Source organism: Amblyomma mixtum, chromosome 7 (assembly GCF_055824585.1).
Source record: "Amblyomma mixtum isolate Tamu chromosome 7, ASM5582458v1, whole genome shotgun sequence".
Taxonomy (NCBI): Eukaryota; Metazoa; Arthropoda; class Arachnida; order Ixodida; family Ixodidae; genus Amblyomma; species Amblyomma mixtum.
This window is the reverse complement of record NC_143018.1, coordinates 25567161-25589111: the sequence shown is the minus strand read 5'-3', so window position 1 is coordinate 25589111 and position 21951 is coordinate 25567161. Positions and strand designations below refer to the sequence as shown.

The window sequence follows — 21951 nt, the reverse complement described above, 5'->3', positions numbered from 1 at the left end:
CAGACCTTAAAAGTTCACCACCTGCCAATGTAGTACACTGATTAGCAGGGACACGACGGCTAAATATGCCAAATAGGCCTCTTCAGCTGCCTCTGGTGAGCAGCACCTGCACTCTATTTGGGTGACCTTTTCTTCTTTCCGAGAATACGAAAAATTTAGGGCCCTCTGCTTTGCGCGGCTGTTGGAACACCTGAATCCCCTCAGGTGAACTCATTTGTCCCCCAGATTCAGCATTCATGCAGAAAAAAATCATCCAGCGACACAAGCATGACTGCTTCTCGCATTATGCCATGCACCGCGCCGACGCGCTACTGCCAGCCTGAGTACCACAACTCCCAGAATGCATTGCAGCGGCATTAGTGTAACACAACTACTAGTGAAATCGGTTTATTCAAAATTTTTGCGCGCTCACAGACGAGTGCAAAAGTATTCGCGCAGAAAGTGTACAGCACTTTTTCTTTTAACGCGAAAGCGCTGTTCACTAGCAATGCTGAAAGAACACCGAGGTATGCGTGAAGCCTCAACCTTTGACAAAGCGCCAGCGGCAGAGGCCTTGAGCAGCTGCTTTGTCAACGCGTGAAACCAGCACCCCCCTCCCCCATTTGCTTTATGTCAAACAAGCAAATTATTATTGATCTCTCTTCGTTCATGTATCAGTCTGGTACATCGCAATACAGCTACGGATGCTCATTGTGGGTCAGAATACTTGCAAAGACAGATTTCACTCTCCGGAGAAAAGGCAACAATACTGGGTGGAAGATGTGGAACTGTTGCTCGCCTTAGCATGCAATTAAGTTTGAAGAATTGAATATGCAAGCATTGTTAGAAAAAAAACGCTAGTTGTCGAATGTTTGAAAAAACTACAAGAATTATTGGCGACAACACACGGCCCAGCCTATCTGCAAGTCCTATGTAGAGTTCTCAAAATTTACTCAAGTGCTGAGAAATACTTCACTAATTTAACACATTAGACCACCACTTCAAGGTCTGTTTAAAAAGGACCCTGAAATTAATCCACAGCAATTTACTCAGTGTCACTAGTTTAAAGTTTAAACAATTTTATGCAGCCTATGTAGTTAATAATTTTTGTGTATTCAGACAACCAATGCAAATTCATCCACTAGCAAACAGCATTTCTTTGTTGTCTATCAGCAGTAACATACTGCAAGCACCACAAGACCATGGCAAATCAAGATTAAGCACACAACAAAAATGTGAAGGCTTAAGTTTTATTCTTAAAGACAAATGCCACACAAACTCTATTCACAGAAGAACAACACAAAAAGACTCATTAACTGATTAAAGTAAAATTAAAATGACAAACTTTAAAAACCAGGCCAGAAAAATCCGAGTAATGTGCCATTTAATATAAAGCCTGCATGTTGAGACTTCATCTCAATATCTTTAAATTATTTATGAACTTCGCTAAACTTGCCCAAAGAAAGCCTGCCACCTTTGATCATAGAGGTAAATAAACAAACAAAACATACCAAATCGATTAGATCGATACACATATATAGATTGCAAGATATGGCAATACCTGTGGTTGACGGTGAAAAAGCATTATTTTCATTCCACAAAACTTTGCCCTTACAGGAAAGCAGCCGCATCAAGGTTACAGACTTCTAGCATACGTAAATTTTGAATTTTTTTTTCTTTAGTGCAACAAGGCGGTGGCTTGTCAAAGAAAGTACAAAAATTTGCATTTCGACATATGCCCTTGACATCAAAGCGCTAGGACCGACATTCTCATATTTTTAGTTAATATATATACACAAGATTCCCAATTTTTAGCCTAGCCCCAGATATAGGCAGCTGCAGACAACTTAAAATCAAATTTATAAATAATCAATCAGTAAATGTAATTGACTTCCAACTGCATTAGTATTTCAGCTCTACGCTCACCACTCGTTTTCGTAACACAGTACAAGCCAAATTTGAATCCTGTTCCATTTTTTGCACCAGTCAAACGGGACAGACTCAAAAGCAAGTTTCAAGCGTTCCACAAAAATACTGCCCCTTGTTTTTTTGGAGTGACAGTCAATACCACCTCGAAGCAGAACAAAGGCTAAATTGCTATGGTCCAAAAGTGACACATAAAAGGAAATGGCAACTGACTTGAACAGAGAAAAATTTGGGGGATAGACAGAAAGGGAAAAAACGGCCTTCTTTTAACTTTTCGTACAAACGGCATTGTAAAAAGGAAAAGGGAATGCATGCTCAATCATTCGACACATGCAAGACCCCTGGGTTCTGTCACGCAAAACAGCAGATGACAGTTCTACATCCTGCTATCCTGATGACCTTCGCATGGTTGCAGGCACGATAAAATGAAAAGTACCTTGTCGAGCAATTCGAGCCCACAGATCTGGCGAAATGTGAAGGACCACGTCTGTGCTAAATGGATAGCTTTAACGCACAGCGAGAAACAAAAAAAGCACAAGTACGCAGGTTCTCACAACGAAAGACCAAAAACAGCGTTCTGTTAGCCTGCAAAGCATCTTGTACGCAAAATTCATGCGGCGAAACAAAGATGTCAAGCAAAAGAAGTGGTGTTCCCATTCTATTTTGCTCCTAACAAAGATCCCACATTGTTTGCCGACCACACAATGCGGACAATCGTCATAAGCAAGCTAGAAAAGGTGTGCTCGGAGCAACTTTCGCAAACAAACGCAGTTTTCGGCTATTGCGCATGCACCAACATACACAGATGTCCTGGCACCAAAATTGAGTCACGGTGCGTTGCTTTCCATGAAACGCAGCAGGCAATAAACAGGACTAGTGGAAGTTCCTGCGAGAACACCAGTCTGGCCTAGCTTCGTGTGTTTCACACCTCCTACACTACGCTCGACAAGTGCACACCGCTTCCCACCCTGCATATACAAACTTCTGAACAGAACATGACTGCTTGGCCCCGGCTTGCTCCTTCCAGAGCCAAGAAAGCAAAAAAAAAAATGGGGAAAAGTAATAAAGCCAGCCACAACTAGCATGAAGAACAGTCTTGGACTTTGACCTCGGTGACGGCAGAAGAGTCCCTCTCTCGCAAGGGAACTGGGAGCAGTCGACGCCGTCGCCGATGCCAGTGCACGTGCAACCCATTGTCAATCCATGCGTGACCAAACGTAGAAAAACCAGCAGTTCCTCGGACAAGCACACACCCGTCCACACACGGGAACACGCACGCGCACACACACACACAACCCCCTATGTCATCATCCGCAGAGTCCACTCTAGATGGTGCTGTGGCTAAAAGACAAGACGGCCTCTGGAAGGGAGGTCACGCAGCACCGATGGAGACTGGCGGGGCTCCTGGACTGGGAATGCCCGGAATGTGGCTCCGACTTAGCGTGTCCTGGATCAGAACCTCCACCATGTTTCTGTCATCCTGCACAGTGTGAAGTAACAAAGACCCATTTGCATCTTCACATGTGGAAGGTCGCAAAGGTTGCACATCTAACTGCGATCGCTTCGTGACAGCTGTGGGGCAAAAAAAAAACGTTAAGTGTGATCACTCACTGATCAACCTCCTCAGCTAATCGGTAGCACCATTAAAAAATTATGAGTCAATACGCCCTGTTTATTTACATCCATCTTACGGTAATGGTAACCTCCAGTGTTGATAGTTTTTGAGCATGTGCTCCACGTTATTGCAGGGAAGACTACACTTCTTGCATTCTCAGTAAATAATGCAGCAGAACCCAGGAGCTATGTTTTCCCAGCAGCTACATTTTCACAAGACGAAGTGATGTAGCTCTCTTGAAACCCATGCAATACAAACTCTGCTTTCACATTTAACTGCAGCAGCATCCTTGCCTGGTATGCTGCAAATGTTGCCTTGCAGTACTGCTTCACCCGGGGCCGGCATTTTGACAGCTTATTCTAAGCGTGCACGGAACAGCTACGGCATGCCGGCCAACGCAGGATTCCATGTTCCATCGGCACTTGACCACCACGGCTTTCGGTGGTTTCCAATGCACTGTTCCCATGCCATGCATGCTTATAGGCGGAATGAAATTTTGCTGTGGCTGGCGTGGCAGTTTCATATTCCCGCGGTGACATGAGCCCGGACAACCGAGGGCGCGAAAACAAAACTAAGCTATGCCCCGGCAGATGGCACAAGGAGACGCGGCTGCACGGGTTGGGCTGTTTCCATCATCTTCCTTTTTCTAGGCACCTGCAGCTTAAGAAGACTCAATTTCTAGATTTCATTAGACCAAGACTGAGTAGGATTAAAGCAGCCATCGTGAAAACAGCGCACAAGGGATTGTGTAGGATTAAAGAAGCCATAGTGAAAACAGCGCACAAGCGCACATGTGCCGCAACATGTACAGTACGGTCCACTGTTAAAGGGAACATGCGATCGCGTGGCCTCCGCGCTTCGCGAAGCCCTGTTGCCTAGATGCGGCGAGAATGGACGGGATCAGGCGGATGCGCGGGAAGACCAGCCGCCATGCTTACTGTGCATGCATGTTGTGCCGTCAATTCTCATACATTCTGGGCGGCAGCACTTCGCGAAGCGCGGGAACCACGAGATCAGATGTTCCCTTTAACAGTGGACCGTACTGTACACTGCGTTCACGACAGCCTTTCGAGCCTGCGACTGCTTTCTGCAGCCACAGCAGTGACATTCTACATCAGCGCATCCTTTCCCTCCCTCCTTCATCACGTGTGGGAAGGAATAAGGAGGAAGCCAGCTACAAGGATGTGGAACACATTTACCTTGTTGATGAAGCCATAGTGAACGAGCTCCGTAGCCAGCACAGAGGGAGTGTCCTTTATGGAGAGCTCGCACGTCAGCTGCCGATTCATCTTGTCATCCATTCGCAGCAGCAGTGTCATCTGTGATAACAAAGGCCGCACCTGGCATTTACTGCAGCACCACCAGGTCAAACAAAAGCTGTTTTGTATAACCAACATCAGAGAAAATTGTACTCACTGTCTTGAGCTCTTCGAGTAACTTTTCAAGAGTGACCTAGGTGAGTCTTTTCTTTACCACCAAAAAGAATTTTCTTTTGCCACCAGAACACTTTACAAAAAAGCCGTTATGATGTAGCAAAAACGTAAAGTCAATCTGTGAAATGGGTTCTGGCTCACTGGGCTCGGCTTAAAATTCCCGAGAAAATAGCAGATAAAAAAAAAAAAGCTTATGAGTTGCCTTTTGCTCATCGCACACAATCCCAATGGCCGTCAACACAGAATTCAGCCCTATAGCTTGAAGGGACACAAGGCCATTCTCCTGATTATATATGCTAACAAAAATGCTTAGAAATATAATTCAGTGCTGACTAACTACCGTATTTATTCGAATCTAGGCCGATAGTTTTTTCAAAAAAAACGAGATGTAGAACTCTTATGTCGGCTTAGATTCGAGGATTTCGTTTCGAGGTTTCGTATTCGTAAAATACGAATAAATGTAGCACGCAGGTGGCGCCCCCACAAAACGCCAATGAAAGACAGCACTGTAGCCGTTGCTATCCGTAGCCGTTTCTATCCGTAGCCGATACTGATCAAAGCAGCACACATGAGCACTGGCTGCCATTTTGGCCTTGTTCTGTTCTCGTGCGGTGGCGTGAGCACATTCACAGCAGTGAAGTTTTCGTGCGTGGTTTCTATCACCAACACCATGGCACCAAACAGGCGGTGCCATTATAGTGCCGCCTTCAATCGGAAAGTTATACTCGCTGCAGAGCAGTCGTCAAATCTTTAAGCCGGGCGGGAATTCGGCGGCTGATCCCGGGCTGGCGTTGCATATGTCTCCTCGCCCAAACGCCAGCCCGGGATCAGCCTGAGTGGGTTCCTGGCAATAAATGTCGTTTGCGTGCTGTAGCTCTTGTTCGCAGTTGTTTTTTCGGCCGGCCTACAATCGAGGTAAGTTTTTTTTTTTTTTCTGTGGCCTTCAACTTTCGGGTCTCGGCTTAGAATCGTGGCCGGCCTAGATTCGAGTAAATACGGTACGTAGTATCTGTCCACAAAGCTAAGAGTGAAAGCAAATAAGCTTCGTATTAAATTATAAGTGTTCTCAATAAAAAATTATTTGTGTATTTCAGTAGTGCTGAACCTCTTCTCACCCTCTGCAAATGCCAATGAAAGAAAGAAGCCAATTAATGATTATGAACTTGAATAATGGATTCATCTAGTGAAAGGAAAAAAAATAAAAAATCGAGGAATCGAGACTCACCACGAAGTTCTGAGATTCCTCTTGCTGCTTGATGTTGCACATCATGTTTATGATGCGGCGCGTCTCGGCGTCAAACGGCTCCGGCGATGCAGACTGGACAGACTCAGACACCTCTGGTGACGACGCCCGCGGCCTCACGATTGGCTGGTGTGACATGACGAACGCCGTCAGAGGGTAGATGCCATTCCTGGGCAGCCAAGGAAAGTAAACGAGCAGCACACTTGAAGAGGGGGAGCACGGTATCGGCAGTAGTGAACATGATCTTACGGCATCTAAGCTCTGAAATAATCTGATGTACACAATGGCCTGTTCTTACTGAAAGCACATTCCAGACAATGAAGCAAGAAAGTACAACGAAGGTCAATGAAAAGAAAAGCTTCTTTTCTCAGATGCTGAAAATTTTAATGCTGCAGTACAAAAATTTTGAAGGCTGATACTGAAAACTTTTGCCATTTCTGCTTTCATTCGTGCCAATTTTAGCAGACTTTCTTTAAAATGAACAAGATAGGACCTGGTAGATTTTTTTCAGCATGTAAAAATTCATTTTAAAAGAAATGCAAAAATGTCATCCTGTGTACCATGATACACCATAGCAAATCAAGAGCGCGATCAGGATAAATAAGTTCCCACAAACACACGAAACACCCCAAAAGAAATCTACACCTTAAGGAATCATGCACAGCAGTAACAGTCAATTCTCCCACTGTCACCAGTGTGCAACATTCTTTAAAAGAGCAGCTTTTTTTTTTCTAAAGAATGCTCAAAGTTTTCATCTTTACAAAGAAACCGTTGCTGCGCATACTTCCATCAACCAATTGACCACTTTGTGCAGTTGAACACTAGTCAGGGAGGCGTTACAAGAGTTGATATTAACTAACGCAACCAAGCTGCTGTTGACTAATTTTTTTCAAGCTCCAACGAAAAAGTAACCAAATGTCCATGAACTGAATTCTCATCAGAGAATGCACTATGGACACTCTGCCCAAACGGCCTTCAAAATGGTTACCTGACGCACCTAACATCTTCGAGCAGTTTCTCCAGCTCCAGCTTGGGCACCTCGTTCTTCCGCAGCTCAACGCCAACGCGGCCGTCCCGGTGAGAGATCTCGGCCACTACGTCCGCCTGGCTGTACCTCGAAAGCACTGCTTCGTCCGTCAGCTGGTCTGGATGATAGGCTGGAAGTGAACGACAGCTCGACTTAAACCCACACTGAATAACGCCTATGCAGGGCGTCCAAAAGCAATAAAAAGCCGTGGAGTGGCACCTCTTCTCTTCACGGGATGCCATCTGAATGCCAAACTGACACACCAGGTTGTGGTTTATGGTTTATTGGGGTTTAACGTCCCAAAGCAACTCAGGCTATGAGGGACGCCGTAGTGAAGGGCTCCGGAGTTTCGACCACCTGGGGTTCATTAACGTGCACTGACACCGCACAATACACAGGCCTCTAGAATTTCGCCTACATAAAAATTCAACCGCCGCGGCCGGGATCGAACCTGCATCTTTCGGGTCATCTCACTAAAAAAAATTACCGACGATTACGTTACTTCCTAATGCGAAATTTGAGCGCAGCAAATAAGCTGTTTCACCTTTTCGATAGTGAGTCAACCCCAGCTGCGGAGTTGGTTTCAGGGACAACGCCACCGATGCCGACACAAACAATATGATACCCTCGCTTCCGCAGCACTAAGAACCAGGTCTAGCCGTGGGAAGGTGGTCACGTATTCGTCGACGTGCCGGGGCCTACGTGAAATAACCGGCGCGTCGGCAACTGAAGAGCACCCTATCCGCCACACAAGAACGGGGGGGGACCCTTTCCTCCTCTTTCTGCATGGCGGCGACGGTGTTCTATGCAGTCACGTTATCTTGACTCTAGCGGCGTCAGCAGCATCCAGCGGTATGCTTTATGGTACTTTTATGGTACTTTTCATCATGCATGCTTAAATACTAAGCCTATGCTAATATTCGATAATTTTGAACATTCGGTCTAATATTAAAGTATTCGACATTCGAACATTGGCATTCGAAATCGCAAATTAATGTTTGTCTCACGCAAACGACACTCCTGCTACGCTTGAGTCATGTGGTTTCCATTTAGGGTACCTCCTTCACGATGGCATCGCCACACATTGCCAAAGCCCCTAGTCTATTGGACACTTCCTGAACATGGCTACATTTTCAACTCCTATTGTCCATCACAGTTTCGTCCACCAAGGCTACAGAAAAGGAAAAGTGCATAGCTAGTTCACTTTGGACACCTCAAGGACTAAAACACTGTTACCAAGCTTTTAGAGGTGTCCAACCAAGTGAACTAGCTATGCACCTTTCCTTTTCTCAAAACACAGCGTAACACCTTGAGAAAAGGAAAGGCCCATAGCTAGTTCACTTTGCTGGTGGACACCTCAAGCACTCCACTAATAGAAAGTTACCAAAGCACTTGAGGTGTCCACCAACAGGGTGAACTAGCTATGCACTTTTCCTTTTCTCAAAATCGAAAGAGGTGCATTCCTCCACTGGAATGATCAGATCACTAATTTTTTGGAGGCAGTCAACACAGCTTCAATAAGTGCGACAAAGCTTCAATGGACTGTTTTTTAAGGCGGAAGCCTTTAATGCCTCATCGCTGTAAGCAGGAGTTGACAGAAATGTCATGCTTTTCAATTAGTCGAAAAGGTCGTGACATCACAGTTCGCGAATTTCAAACGGGGCCAATTGTACTTTGGCTTGTAACCATGCAACCAATTAAAGGGATCGTATAGTGATGCTCCAAGTAAGTAGGACTGAGTTTAGTTAATTGCTTAATTAGCCTAATTAACCCTTCTAGTCAGGCCAGATAAATAAATAAAACCGAGTAGGAAATTGGTCGGAGTTCGGGAATCCAAGAGTGGGAGTGAAAGACTAGTACCCTAACCACTCGGCCATGCCAGCTGGACAGGTTGAAATGAACAAAGGAGTGTCTAGTCAATACATGGCTTTGTTCGTTCATTCCCATCTTCCTCCCTTCTGGTTTCTGCAAGGTTTAGGTGTCCACCCAGATATGCGGCAAGGTTTAGGTGTCCACCCAGATATGCAGACATACATTTCCTTTCCTCAAAAACCAATTTACCAAGGAGCAAGGTTCTATGGACTCCCTTCTTAGGGGCGCCTAACACATTAACAACGCATCAGTGACACAAGCAGCAACACTGTGCTTAAGGCTTTCGCCTCACTGCACTTTAGGTCAACAAAGTGCCCCCCTGAATTTTTTTTTTTTCATTAGATGGCCTTGCCTGTTGTAAAACTAAGATCTTGAAAGTTCCTACTGCGCTGTTCAATTCTTTTTATGTGTCAGTATCTGAAATATTCGCTTTGAAACTATTCGAAAAAATTAACATTCCCTTCTAACAACCCAAAAAAAAACTTCATGCAGGCCTAGCAAATACTTGACAGAAACATACGTATAACATATAAAGGTGGGCCAACCACGGTTTTGCAACTATGCATTCATGCACTCCTCATTACTAAGCCTGGAACTCAACGCAATTAACTGCAGCACTAGCCTTCTTACACTGCTTTCTCATCGCCGTTTCTGTAGCTAAACAATAAAAAAACAGACAGTGATGTGTTCGAACCTCTCTTTTTAGCCAAAGAGGTGTTGCAACATGGACTTTCTATATTACATGGAACTCTGCTAGCAAGTATGACAAACCTTGTGGAAACTAGCTAGCGATTTAAAAAGCTTGCGCCATCAGCTGTTTATGGTCACAATCATTTGTGAATAACTTAAGAGCTGTTTTCTGGTTGGTTTATTGGGGTATGTCCCAAAGCGACTGAGGTTATGAGAGACGCCGTAGTGGAGGGCTCCGGAAATTTCGACCACCTGGGGTTCTTTAAAGTGCACTGACATCGCACAGCACACGTGCCTCTAGAATTTCGCCTTCAAGAAATTCAGCCGCTGCAACCAGGATCGAACCCGCGTCTTTCGGATCAGCAGCCAAGCGCCGTAACCACTGAGCCACCGCGGCGGGGCTGTTTTCTGACCATTCACTGTCAAAGCATTGCAATAACCAGGAATGACCTCACTTGCAATTCATGTGCATGACCACGACAATGTGCAACAATTCTCTTCAGCGGTGGCATGACATTTTCAAGAAAACAAAATAAGACATTCATACAATAAGTTGCATAACGAATGTGCTGTTTCTCACAGGCAATTCGACCTCTACGCTACTTTAAGAACCCATAATTCCAATGAACTACCAGCAGTGACCCACACGACTCCCTCCTTTTGCTTTCCCTGAAAATTGTTGGCCCCAATCCAGTGCCAGACTGCTAATACTAAAGCAATGTAGTTTGTTACAGAACAAAATGAGTGCTTTTTCAAAAACAGAGGCCACACTGCAATAACTTGTGCAACAGATGGAAGACCCTCGCAGAGGGTGGCAGACTCACAGGCACTTTGAACAATGACGTGTGCTGCTAGGACCTGCAACGAGTGAACCTCGAAGATGACTGGGTGAAAGAGGAGCTCTCTGGCCGTCGGCCTCTCCTGGGGGTTTTTCCGCAGGCACTTGCGGATAAAATCCTGAAGAAAGGAAAGAACCGAGCAATCCTCACTTGTGTGTCATCCTGGTTTTCAAAAGTACAGCATCCTTTTTATGATGCCAACGGATGCATTTATATTAAGGGTAGTAATTACTCATCGGCATCTGCCTGAGCACAGCCACGCGAGCTACAGAGTTTTGTGTGTTGTGCTGGGTTTAATGGCACATAGGCACCTAAGGCCATCATGCGCCAAGCACAACAAGCTACAGAAGCGATATCAAAAGCCAGACAGAAGTTATTACACGTGGTATCACTTTCCCTTGCAGACATATGGCTGTACTTGCGTGAACACTAATGAGTAATCCCTCCCTTATAAGAAATCTCCACACTGGGAGTTTCTCCTGAACATATTGGATAGTTTCCTCAGCAAATCGTTCTAAGCGTCAGAGACAGCCAGTGCTGTCAGATGACAAGCATTACTTAAAGTAAATGTCATAATATCTTGCCTAGCAGACTAGCATGCCTTATAGATAAAAGGAATAAAGAAAGCTTACCTTTTGCTGAGGATTTTCTAAAGACTCGATTGTCTTGTTGACGACCTCCTCAGTGATTTGCGTGCCCGAATCACCATTTCCCGGAATCTCCAGAGCTGCCATCTAGTAGGAGAAAGAGCGAACAGTTGTAACTGCGACATGCATGCTACTGGGTCTCGAAAGGATATGGCATACGCACATGAAAATGAAAGGACGAGAAAAGCGGACTTACCACATCGTGGCAGAAGCCCTCAAACAGCCCGCTACACTTTTTTGTAAAGGCTAGGCAGAGCTTCAAGCTCAAGCGCAATAGAAGAAGAAGAAGCCAAAAAATGAAATAAAAAAAGAAAGATAAATGCTGCACTTCTTCTGACTGGCCTTGAAAAGCCAACAAATAGTTGCCGAGTGTTGAGAACCCCTGCGCCCAAGAAGACACCCCTGCCTGTCCTTTTCAAATGGAATTTTCGATAACCTTGAACCGGAACTGTCCGCAACCAATACGGTGCGTAGAGACCCCGCAATGTATTGGAACCTAATGTGCACTGAAGCAATTACAAAAGATAAAATAGTGCACCGATTCACACCACACTGGTCTCCTTTATCGGAGATGCTACTAGAATATGCTGCCCCTTTGCTCACTTTAAAAGTTGGTTATTAACACCAGTATCTTGGTGCATCATTGCATAGATATGTTTACATTTAGTAAGGTGGAACAAACAGTACGCACACAGAATATAGACTCAGGCCATGCGCTATATGCCCACCTTTACATTTGGGCAGTTTTCCCACAGTGTGAACTCCCCTCAGCAGCTAATGCTGCACTTTTGTTTACCTTGCTAATCAACTGTCACAGCTTTATCTCACTACTAGTTGAAGTGAGTAAAAGGCCACACCCCAAGCCACAGACTCACGGATAGGTGCAAGTATACCTACGCATGGCTTGCCTACCTCTGTGGGGTGGACACCCTGAGAAATGCACCTACCGACTGAAACTGTCTTCCTAGCTGGTCCACCGCCCCATGCTGATGAGGTGTACAACTTTTTCTTTGTGTCTTTTTTTTTTCCACAGCAAACTTCCACTCATTAATGGCCAGAAATCGTAAACTATGCAGAAAACACCGGCAACTTTTCTGTGCTAACACAGCTGCAGCAGCTATTCATTTAGAGCTCGGCATACACTACAGTCAAGGGAGCACCAATGCTGAACTACTCGCGTGGCTGAGCGATTCTGGAGCAACACTCACCTCGAGGGCGCACATCCCAAATGAGTAGATGTCGGCAGCAGGTGTTACGACAGAGGCAGCTAAAAAAGAAACACCATGAACGGTTAAAAAGAAAGGCCAACACAAAACTAAAGCAGACACGAAAACGTAGTCAGTCTACTCAGCTGCCTCAGAACAAGGCACTTTGAAATTGTGCTCACACAACATGAGCAATTTAAAATGTCGTTGAAGTCAATGAATTCAGTGTTTGAACTAAACAGCAGTCAGCTACACTTGCACAGCTCCCCATTAAACAATCCCGCCACATGAGCATGACCCATATCCACTCATAAAAATGTGTCTCCATTCGTTTAGTTTTTTTTTTCTACCTAAAGTGCAAGTTCTGCACAAGCAGAGACGACACAATCGAGCAAAACTGCGCGTGCGTTCAGCACTTGTTTGCACAATTTCAGACTCCACCCTGTGTTTTGATGATTCCTATGAAATTGCTCACAGTGAGGTGACAGTCACATATGAGCTAGCCAGAGCACTAATGTCATACATCATAACTCAAGGAACAGCAACACTCCAAATATCGACCCTGCTCTAGTAAGATGCCATGTTTGCCAGACTTCCCCTTTCTATTGAACTCAACTGTAATTGGTGGTTTGAAACAACTGTGTAGAACAGCACTAGAAAACCCATCAGGCATTATTATAATACCCCCCCTGCCCCCAAGAATGACAAGGAGTTGGAAAAGAGTGAGAAGACGGAACAAGCAGAGAAAGAAGGTGAAAAATGTGCGAGGTTCCAAATGCAAGTCACAAATGGACAAGAGTGGAAAGACAAAAGAGGGAGAAAGATAGAAAGCGGCACAGTGCCAGACACGTACTCAACTTACTTCCATACTCGGGTGCCACAAAATGCACATTCTTGATGTTTTCCCGAAACGTTTTAACGTGGTGGTTGATTGCATCAGGTGCCACTGGAACAGAGAACACAGAATGAGTTGGTAAACGGCAGCTTGGCCGATGCACAACGCTTCCAGTCGCTAGCAAAGGAAACAGTGATGTGATGCCTAAACAAACGCTTTCGTCCTGCTTTAGAAACAACCTAGTCATCATTTCTTGCCACATCCCCCTTAAAATCATAGCTCATGGAATTAAGGAACACCTTTCCTTGTTTTTTTATTGAACTAAAAAAAACACTTATTCCCAGTACAACACATGACGAACATTCTGTGTCTGTCCTTCGTCCTGACTATTGCACTAAGTTGTTCTAAACATTCATGCTATCTGCATAATTTTCCTTTGTCTGTTGTATCCTAGGCACTCCCAAGCTAGTGCACAGCTTTCAGACCCACCCCTGAAGCACGCACACTGCAACACTAATAATAAAACCTTAAATCCACTAACTAAAAACCAGACATTCCTATGAATGCTTAAGAGCCTACTCCAAACTCCAGGCAATAGGCAACTCTGGGCCTTGGGCAATAAATAACGTGATGTACGACAAGCAGCTTTTTTTCTTCAAGAGCATTACAGAATCTGACCTGCCCAAGCACATATCAATAAAATATCACAATGTATCTCAGTTACCCAATGTTCCAGGATTACTCTTTTGTTCTAGTCTTGTATGAGCACATTTATTTATTTATTTATTTATTTATTTATTTATCATCATACCCACAGCGCCATTGGCTGGCATTTGTTACATGTAACTTTTGCCTAAGAGTTTGTTCACTAATTTTGCTAAAGTTGTCCTCCGCTCCTTTTGAAACATGCTTTCTGTAACCCTCCTCAAGGAGTACGCCTTTCATATGCTTGCAATAATGTGAACAAAGATTAGCTTATCTTATCGTGAGAAATGGCTGTCAGCACGAAATGCTCAAGCCAACGGAAGGGGTGCTACCTCTTATATCACCTTTACACACCTATTGGAGCTTCTGCAGTAGTACTGCTCCGAGGGTCAACGACCTATCGTGTTTCACTTCTAATCTGCAGGAAGCTAAATTGACAAATGCAACAAGGAACATCTTACGGGGGAAAAAATTTCACAGTCAAAGATAAACAGAACTAGAGCTCCGCTGCACACTTAGCTTCAGCTTCATTAAAAACTTGCTCCGAAACCATGCGGACTGCCATCACCAAGCATCTCACGGATGAAAAAAAAGCCACGAAAAACAAATAGGTAGGCTCCAGCAAACCTGATCCAATCTTGATAAGGCCATTGTGCTGGATGAAAATGGTGTCGCAGGTCATGTTTCCGTGCAAGATGGGCGGTGAACAAGAGTGGAGGTAACTGTCGAGAGAGAGGGAGAGGGGCCGCCGGTGAGGTGCAAAAGGGGCTCTCACCACAGCGCCTTCGGAGCGGCCCGCAAAGGAACGCGAGGCACGACCCGTCGGCCAATAAGACAGGCAACGGTCAGCGGGCCGAGCAACAGTCCGGCCGCGCGTTTTTTTTTTTTTTAAGACATCAAATGCTGGGACCACACCTTAGGGCGGAGAGAATCTGGTTGCACCATCTCTTCCATGCCTAAAACAAAAATTGCAAAGGTGATGACGCGTGCCGACGACAGGAGACACACTTGCAACACACGGCGGCGGCGAACACAAGTGGCGAAGAAAAAAAACAACTCTTGAGGAGACTGGACAGCACACTTTTTGTGTCGGTCAACAGAATGAGCATTAGCATTTTCAGGTAAGTAAAAAAAACCTAAAATAATTCACAAATACAGTACAAGCAAGAATGCCTCAGGTAATGCTGCCCCAAACTGTAAGCAGATTCAAGATGTGAAACTGAAGATGTTACACTAGAGCTAGCTGCAAGCAAACCAGCCTAAAGAGGGCTGATGAGCTCTAGAATGCTTTGCTTCAATTTCTGAAAACTCTAGACGTTGATATAAAAATTCTACTCCGGTTGTTTAAAACTGTCCAAGGCCGGCAAGTGAAGTGTGGTCAGTCCTTACGGCAGCAAAGACAGCAAGCTGGTTTGCGATCAACATGAATAAAGAACCCAAAGCTATCAGTATATCTAGCATGGCTTCATTCAAGGACGAACTGGAGAGCTCACGCTTAAAGTGTGTTAGCGTTAAATGATCAAAGAGAGGACTTAACGACAATTTCTAAGGGCACTGCAAGACAAACTCCCAGGAGAAGTTCTGAAATGAGCTCCCACTAGATTAATTTAATCACTCTTAACAACCCAGACTTCCTTTTTGCTTGTTGCCGCAGGAGGGCTTAACACTTTTCAAGGCTTACGAATGCATTACACCAATGCCTCTAAAAAAATAATTCAGAAACAAACACATTACACCTGTACTCCATGAAACCAGCAGAAGAAATGACATACTATCTGGACAGTTCTAGAAAAATTATTCTTAAGTGTCCCACACAAAATAAATTATTGAAATCAGTCTAAAAGTTACACTCACCAATACAGGTACCAGTAGATGCCACAGTGCAATAACGTAAGCCTTCTTACCATGCTTACAGGTTTTTCATGTTTAACGCAAACAAGCTTACCTGCTTTGAAGCATTCCGATCCCACCTTTTGAAGCCCGTCCTCATTAAACTTTACAAAAAAACTAATGCACAATTCAGATAAAATAAAGGCCTCTGAAGATAACCGGCTGCTATTGCTGTTTCTTAGATGAGCCCTGGAACATGCCTGGCTAGTGAAACAGCAAAATAAAAAGATTTACGATTTTTAAGTCCTGCCTTTCCTGTCTGAGACAATATGACAAACTCTTGCATTACAGGAATGCAGGTTCGACATAACAGCATGGCGACACGACAATTTGTAACTTGTTAATCCACTAACGTATTATATTTTTCGGTCACCAATACCAATCCTACACTAAAAATTATAAAAAAAAAAAGTTATTGAAGTAAACAGGAATGACATTAGCTTCAGAAGTAGCCAATAAGGCATAAGAGGAAAATTCCCACTCATGGATAATCTCGTACTTTGGTAATCTCATGGTAATCTCACTCATGGTAATCTCGTAATCTCGAACCTCTTGTTCTTTTGCTGTGATTCTGACTATATAAGGCACTTTCACACAAATAAACTCAGTTGATTGCGCTCTGTCTGTCTCCTTGGCTTTTTCCTGCGGCTGTCTTTTTTATAGCGCAACTTGGTTCCTTCAAAGCAATGCACCAACTCGCCCAACAAGAAGTTCTTCTGAACTCGTACTTTACTTCAGGCACAATGAGAAGCTTCGTTCTAAAAACTTTGAGGCAACGACCCTTTGAAGGAATTAAGACAAAAAAACAGCGAGAAAAATGTTAAAATTTCTTCACAGTATGCAGCATGGCAGGGTACTGCGAAAATGCCCATCAATAATTTACCAGTCAAAATAACACTAATAATTTCATATGAATCCATTTGTTTCCATAGTGTAGAGCTTAAGGTTCTCAGACCACCGCCATTTAAGCAGCGTTAAACATAAATGGCTATGAGAAAAATACCTTCAATGAAGTCATTGCTAGTACTCTCATTTCTACCGGTGATGCCATCATGAAGCCCATAATGGGCTTGTTCTGAAGCTCAAGCTAGTTATCCTAGCTTAGTTAATGACTACGGTCGCTAGTTAAGGCAACATGACCGAGTGTCAAATATGACATGCGACCTAATATAACACCACGTGAGTAGTTCACAGTAGTGCCCATGAAACCCGTACTGTAACTAGGAACGTCACAAAAGAATAAAGTTTTCTTAGGAGCACAATGCACTCCGCGAGAAAAGTAAAAAACAGCATAGATATTCTGACGATCACACTATACTGTAGTACTTTCTCTGTACAGCATAAAGTAAATAAATATTATAAAAACACAAAAATATAAAGATACATTAAAAAACACAGAGCAAGGTCTGATTTGTCTTCGAACACACCACACTGTTGACGAAACAAGACTTTACAAATACAGAGGCATTCTCGACACAAATCCTTACGTAGGAACTGTAAATGAATGGCATGTCAGCATAGAGAGGGCAGCAGTACAACACAGTATTACATCAGTTATATCACGTCAGCACAAAGGACATTCTTTCCTGCTTCATCTCATCAGTGAAGTGCAAGGTAACGCAACGTCAAAACTTGTGGGCCACTCAAATCCCAGCAGATACTAGTGCAACACGTCTGGGATGAACAAGGCTTTCTGCAATTTGTACAAGACGGACATGTTCAGGTACAATAACGGAGATATGGCTTTTTTTTTTTCTCTCAAATGCGAACCGAAGGCCACATAACATCAATCACTGACCTGCTACATGCCAGACTACTCTCTTAAAGAAAAGATGTTATGCAATTCTCTGCAAAGAACTGAATGCAAAGAACAATTTGGAACCAATTTCTTTGAAATGAAAGGTTTGCTAAATATAATTCCCACACTCCACTGTGAAAGGAAGGCAGAAAAGAGAAAATCATTATCAAAGAAGAGCGCGCTGAGAAGGGCAGCAGAAACATCAAAATGCAAGAAGATCTAACTGTTACGCCAATGCTCGACTCTGAAATAGATCTGCACGCAAAACTTTCTTGCCATTAATCCCACGCATTCAACGTCCCCTTAAAACAAACCAGTCAAATGGAGGGCTTCCATTTATATACTGTGACACAGACCACTCGAACCTCACTATAAATATTTCGCTTCTACTGCCTTTTTCAGGCACCCCTTCAGATACACGCCAAATCTGCCGCCTCAAGGCAGACACAAAAGCACAGCACAAAAATGTGTTAGCAAAGTTCGTACCTGCAGGGGAAGCTTGATGACATTGCGTTTTGTTTTCTTTAGGAACTGCTTGAGAGACCCACTGGACATGTACTCGGTGATGAATATTACTCGCGGTTTCTCTGAGTCCTTGTCCATCCAGTACTTGTGGATCTTGACTATGTTGGGGTGCTCGAGTTGAGCTAGGCTGTCAAATACCTCGCGTATTTTCTCCTGCAATGCAAGCAAACGCATTCAAAAGTGGTTACCTGGACGAAGTACTCTGGATAAAATCTGACAGAATCGGGAGGAATCTGCATGGAATTGTACTCTGGATGAAGTTTTCTATGCCTGCCATGCAAGAACTCTCAAAAGACATTTGAAATAGCTAAAGTTTAGCTCTGGTTAAACCGGGCAAGTTGCGTAAGCAAGCAGCCACTGTTTTGTCCGAGGCGAAAGCGCATATTTATTCCTCGTTTCCCTCCCGCTTCCTCTCTCCACATTCAGAGACATGCGTCGAGAGTGCGCGGCAGCGGCAACGGCGCAGCGACGGTCCTGCCGCCTGATGGAGCACGGCTGAAATGGTTGCTATGGCAACGGCGCTCCATCTGTTTGACCTCGGCCACCGCCCGAAGCTACTCGACGGCTCGAAACCTGGCGCAGTATTGCTTACGCAATAAAGCCCTAGCGCAACACCCAATCAAGCCTGAGATGCCATGACAGTTTCAACAGTGTTAATGTGCTGACATTTCGCATCCATTTTCAGTACACATCAGCACACCTGGAAGAATGAAGCCTCAAGGCTTTTAAACCTGTGATTCTCGGCAACTTGCACGAAACTTGACTGTCTTAATCTGAATTTTTCTGTTTCCATCAGTCGCTAAAGTTGAGCTTATTTTCGATGCAACAAACTTTATCTAGCTCAGAAAACAATCGACTTAATGAGAGCAGCAACTATTTCTTCACATAGAAAATCAAACAGAAGAACCAGTCAGACCTAAGCTAAAACTTCCTCAAAATATGTTCAAATTGTGTCACTCCTGTCCACCATTTCTCTTGTTTTCTTTCTTTTTTTGCGCGATATGTTTTTCAGCAGTAGCTGCATTGATGTACACAGGAGCATGCAGTCATTTCCATGCATCCCCATACCTCTTTGGCCTTGAAATTTTTCCTTTCAGAAAACTTGACTTCATTCCACACAACCTCCACTCCCTCTTCCGTGTCCATTGCAAGGTAGGCAGCGTCAATGCCTGGAATGTCCCGCTGCTGAACCTGAAAAGCGAGCAGACTAGAGCTTAAAAAGAATTCATGATTCAAAGTACTATAGGCACAAAACTTTCACTTGCATTTTTTCTTCTTTGAAATGACATGTTTAAAATTAGTATATGGAATCACCCCGTGGTATTCCTCTATGACCGCTAAATAATTTGTAATCAAATTTCTCCTTTATGCTGTTTCGGTCTCAACAATTGAACGACAACTGTAATGTCAAAGGTCAGTATAGGTCAATCGAGGCACAGAAAAACTGCGATATGATCACTCCTTTGTCATTTTAATTCACTAAAATGGCAAAGCCAGCCTGCTTTGAAAGCCATATGACAATGATTGAGGAAAAAGATTATACTGCAGTTTTTTCATGACTCACATGACCTATACTGACCTTAAGACGTCACAGCCATCATTCAGTAGTTAAAACTGAAAGAGTATGCGGGAAGAAATTGAATTAAAAATTATTTAGCGGTCATAGGCAAATACCACGTGGGGATTTATGTATTGTAACGTCTTATGCATCGTTATAGAAAAGAAAACATGCAACTTAAGTTAAGTGTCTACACTCCTTAAAAAGAAACAACATTCCCTTGTAATCACCAGTGCAGTGAATAGCAAGAAGAATAAAATTTTTAAAAAAGTGGGAGGGGGAAGAAAGGCCTAACAGAATGTGTGCTGACCACAAAGTGATAATGTTAAATGATAGCTCTTATCAACAGCATGGTCACACCAGCTGCAAAACATTTTCTTGGATCCCTCAGATTACTGCAATCAGTGATACTTTGAACAACTTGAGTCATGCAGCTGGTAAAGATGAAGTAGCTGCCTGGTAACCCTAGTTGCACAAGGGGTGACTACAGCAGCAAATTGGATGTCTAACAGCAATGTGCAGTGCACAGTACATTTTTTTTTACATATTTTACTCCTGAAATTGGTTGGACTAACTTGTTTGATCCATTTTTTTTTTTCAACTTCAATATCCATGCAACGTAACACAGATGACGTCACTAGAGTAAATAAATTCAGGCCTGACTAGAGGCTCTGACTAACATGCCATGACATGCATACCGCTCACTGTATAACAAAGTCGACAAAATCACACTTGTACAGCACCGATGGCATTTAACAAGTGGTCGCTCACGTTGTTGCAACGCAGTAAAAAGAAATCGGCATAAGAAGTATTAAAGACCACCGCACATGTGTCAACCGCAGCAAGGACGGCAACGTGTGGTGTGACAGCGTGAGGCATGTCACACACCAGACAGTACGCGTTTGGTGACAGATGGCAGACAAACCAATAATAAGTACCAGGTTGAAACCAACGTGGGCATGTAGACTCTGCCAAACTGTCGTGCGCAGACCCGTTTCTTTGTTTAGTTCTCGCTTTCGTCGAAACGTGCACACTACGGCTTCAGTGCCAAACACGCCGTACGTCACCACAAGGGCAGGCGACGCAGCCAATACATTCGCCCTTGCTAAACCGCCTTTCGTGAAGACGATATCTGAAACCGCACACTACACCGAGGAAGCATTATCGCTCAAAAGCAGAAGAAACAGCACTCTACTGCCAACACCAATTCCCAAGCGCACCTGCCTCAAACCGTGTCGCGCTGCGCTCCGCGATAATTGTTTGCAAATCATTAACGAGCTCGACAGACAACGCAGGGGGAGATGGGAGAGCGACCGTCGTCGACACCCCTGACGTGCGCCGACAATTCGCACAAAGAAAAACACGCAAACAAGTACAGGCACAACCGTCTGGGGCGTTGTTCTCAGGATGTTGACTCCCAAGTACACGGGCACCCCCTTTCTGGACACTGCTCGACAAATCTCACTGCCCATCAGATGGCACAGATAGGAAGGAAGCACGTTGTTGAGTCGCCAAGAATAGGCTCGAGAACGATTTGTCAAAAGCCGCTCCGTTTTAGTGATGCCCTATGCACGACCCAGTTTTTTCTTCGCTAACGAGAAGTAAGTTTAAAGCCGGTCACCGCACGGTGAACGTGGAGCCGCGTAGGGGTATTGATGGCATTACCTCTTCTCTCCGTTTGAGCCATCGGCCGCAGGGACTCTCTTCTAGGACCTCGCTTTCGTCTTCCGAGTCGTCGCCGCTCCCACGCTGCTCGTTGGATTCCTGAGGAATCTTGCCGTCTTTCGTGTCGCCCATCGCCGCAGCAGAAGGCTTCGTGGAAGCTGTATCATGCGGAACACATCGAAACAAAAAGGCCTTTTACCACTAACAACAATTACAGACCACACTCGACGAGGGAAACAACTCGGACAGCGAGGATACCAACACAGCAGTCGTATCGCAAAGCACGTCCACACGCCATTAAAAAACAGCTTTCCGTCTGGTCGGTGTGGTCGGAGCGTGCGTAGGACTATTTCAATGGTGGTGAGTGGTAAGAGCTAAGCACGACCCCCCTTTATATAAGCCGCTAGAAATCACCGAGACGGTGTGAACGAAAATAATTTGAAAGTGTTTGGCTCACGTTATTATTTTATTTCATTCACTTCGAACAACTAAAAAAGCG

At 44.3% G+C, this 21951-nt stretch overlaps 1 protein-coding gene across 4 annotated transcripts; it reads right to left on the bottom strand.

The window, feature by feature from the left end:
• Nucleotides 1–1215: 1215 nt before the first annotated feature.
• On the bottom strand, nt 1216–21803 carry Madm (MLF1-adaptor molecule). 4 transcript variants are annotated; one of them, XM_089552067.1, is made up of 14 exons: nt 21715–21797; nt 21453–21610; nt 19298–19420; nt 18191–18382; nt 14932–14972; nt 14644–14738; nt 13330–13422; nt 12480–12538; nt 11257–11358; nt 10610–10742; nt 7194–7353; nt 6179–6365; nt 4720–4839; nt 1216–3385 (listed from the first exon to the last, which is right to left on the bottom strand). In XM_089552067.1, the coding sequence occupies exons 2-14, from the start codon at nt 21582–21584 to the stop codon at nt 3278–3280; spliced, it is 1545 nt and encodes a 514-aa protein (XP_089408193.1). In that variant the 5' UTR covers nt 21585–21610; nt 21715–21797; the 3' UTR covers nt 1216–3277. The 4 variants fall into 4 exon arrangements, with proteins under 4 accessions (XP_089408193.1, XP_089408192.1, XP_089408194.1 ...); XM_089552066.1 differs by having other exon boundaries at nt 21453–21803; XM_089552068.1 differs by having other exon boundaries at nt 13339–13422; nt 21453–21803.
• Nucleotides 21804–21951: the final 148 nt, after the last annotated feature.

Bases quoted from the DNA above. Each gene is read 5' to 3' on its own strand.
- Madm (XM_089552066.1), bottom strand. From the start codon at position 21,584: ATGGGCGACACGAAAGACGGCAAGATTCCTCAGGAATCCAACGAGCAG. The intron at 13,423-14,643 runs GTTTGCTGGAGC...TCTCTGTTCCAG, and splicing joins CCTTATCAAGATTGGATCAG to TGGCACCTGATGCAATCAAC. The intron at 6,366-7,193 runs GTGCGTCAGGTA...TTGGCTGCCCAG, and splicing joins AAACTGCTCGAAGATGTTAG to GAATGGCATCTACCCTCTGA.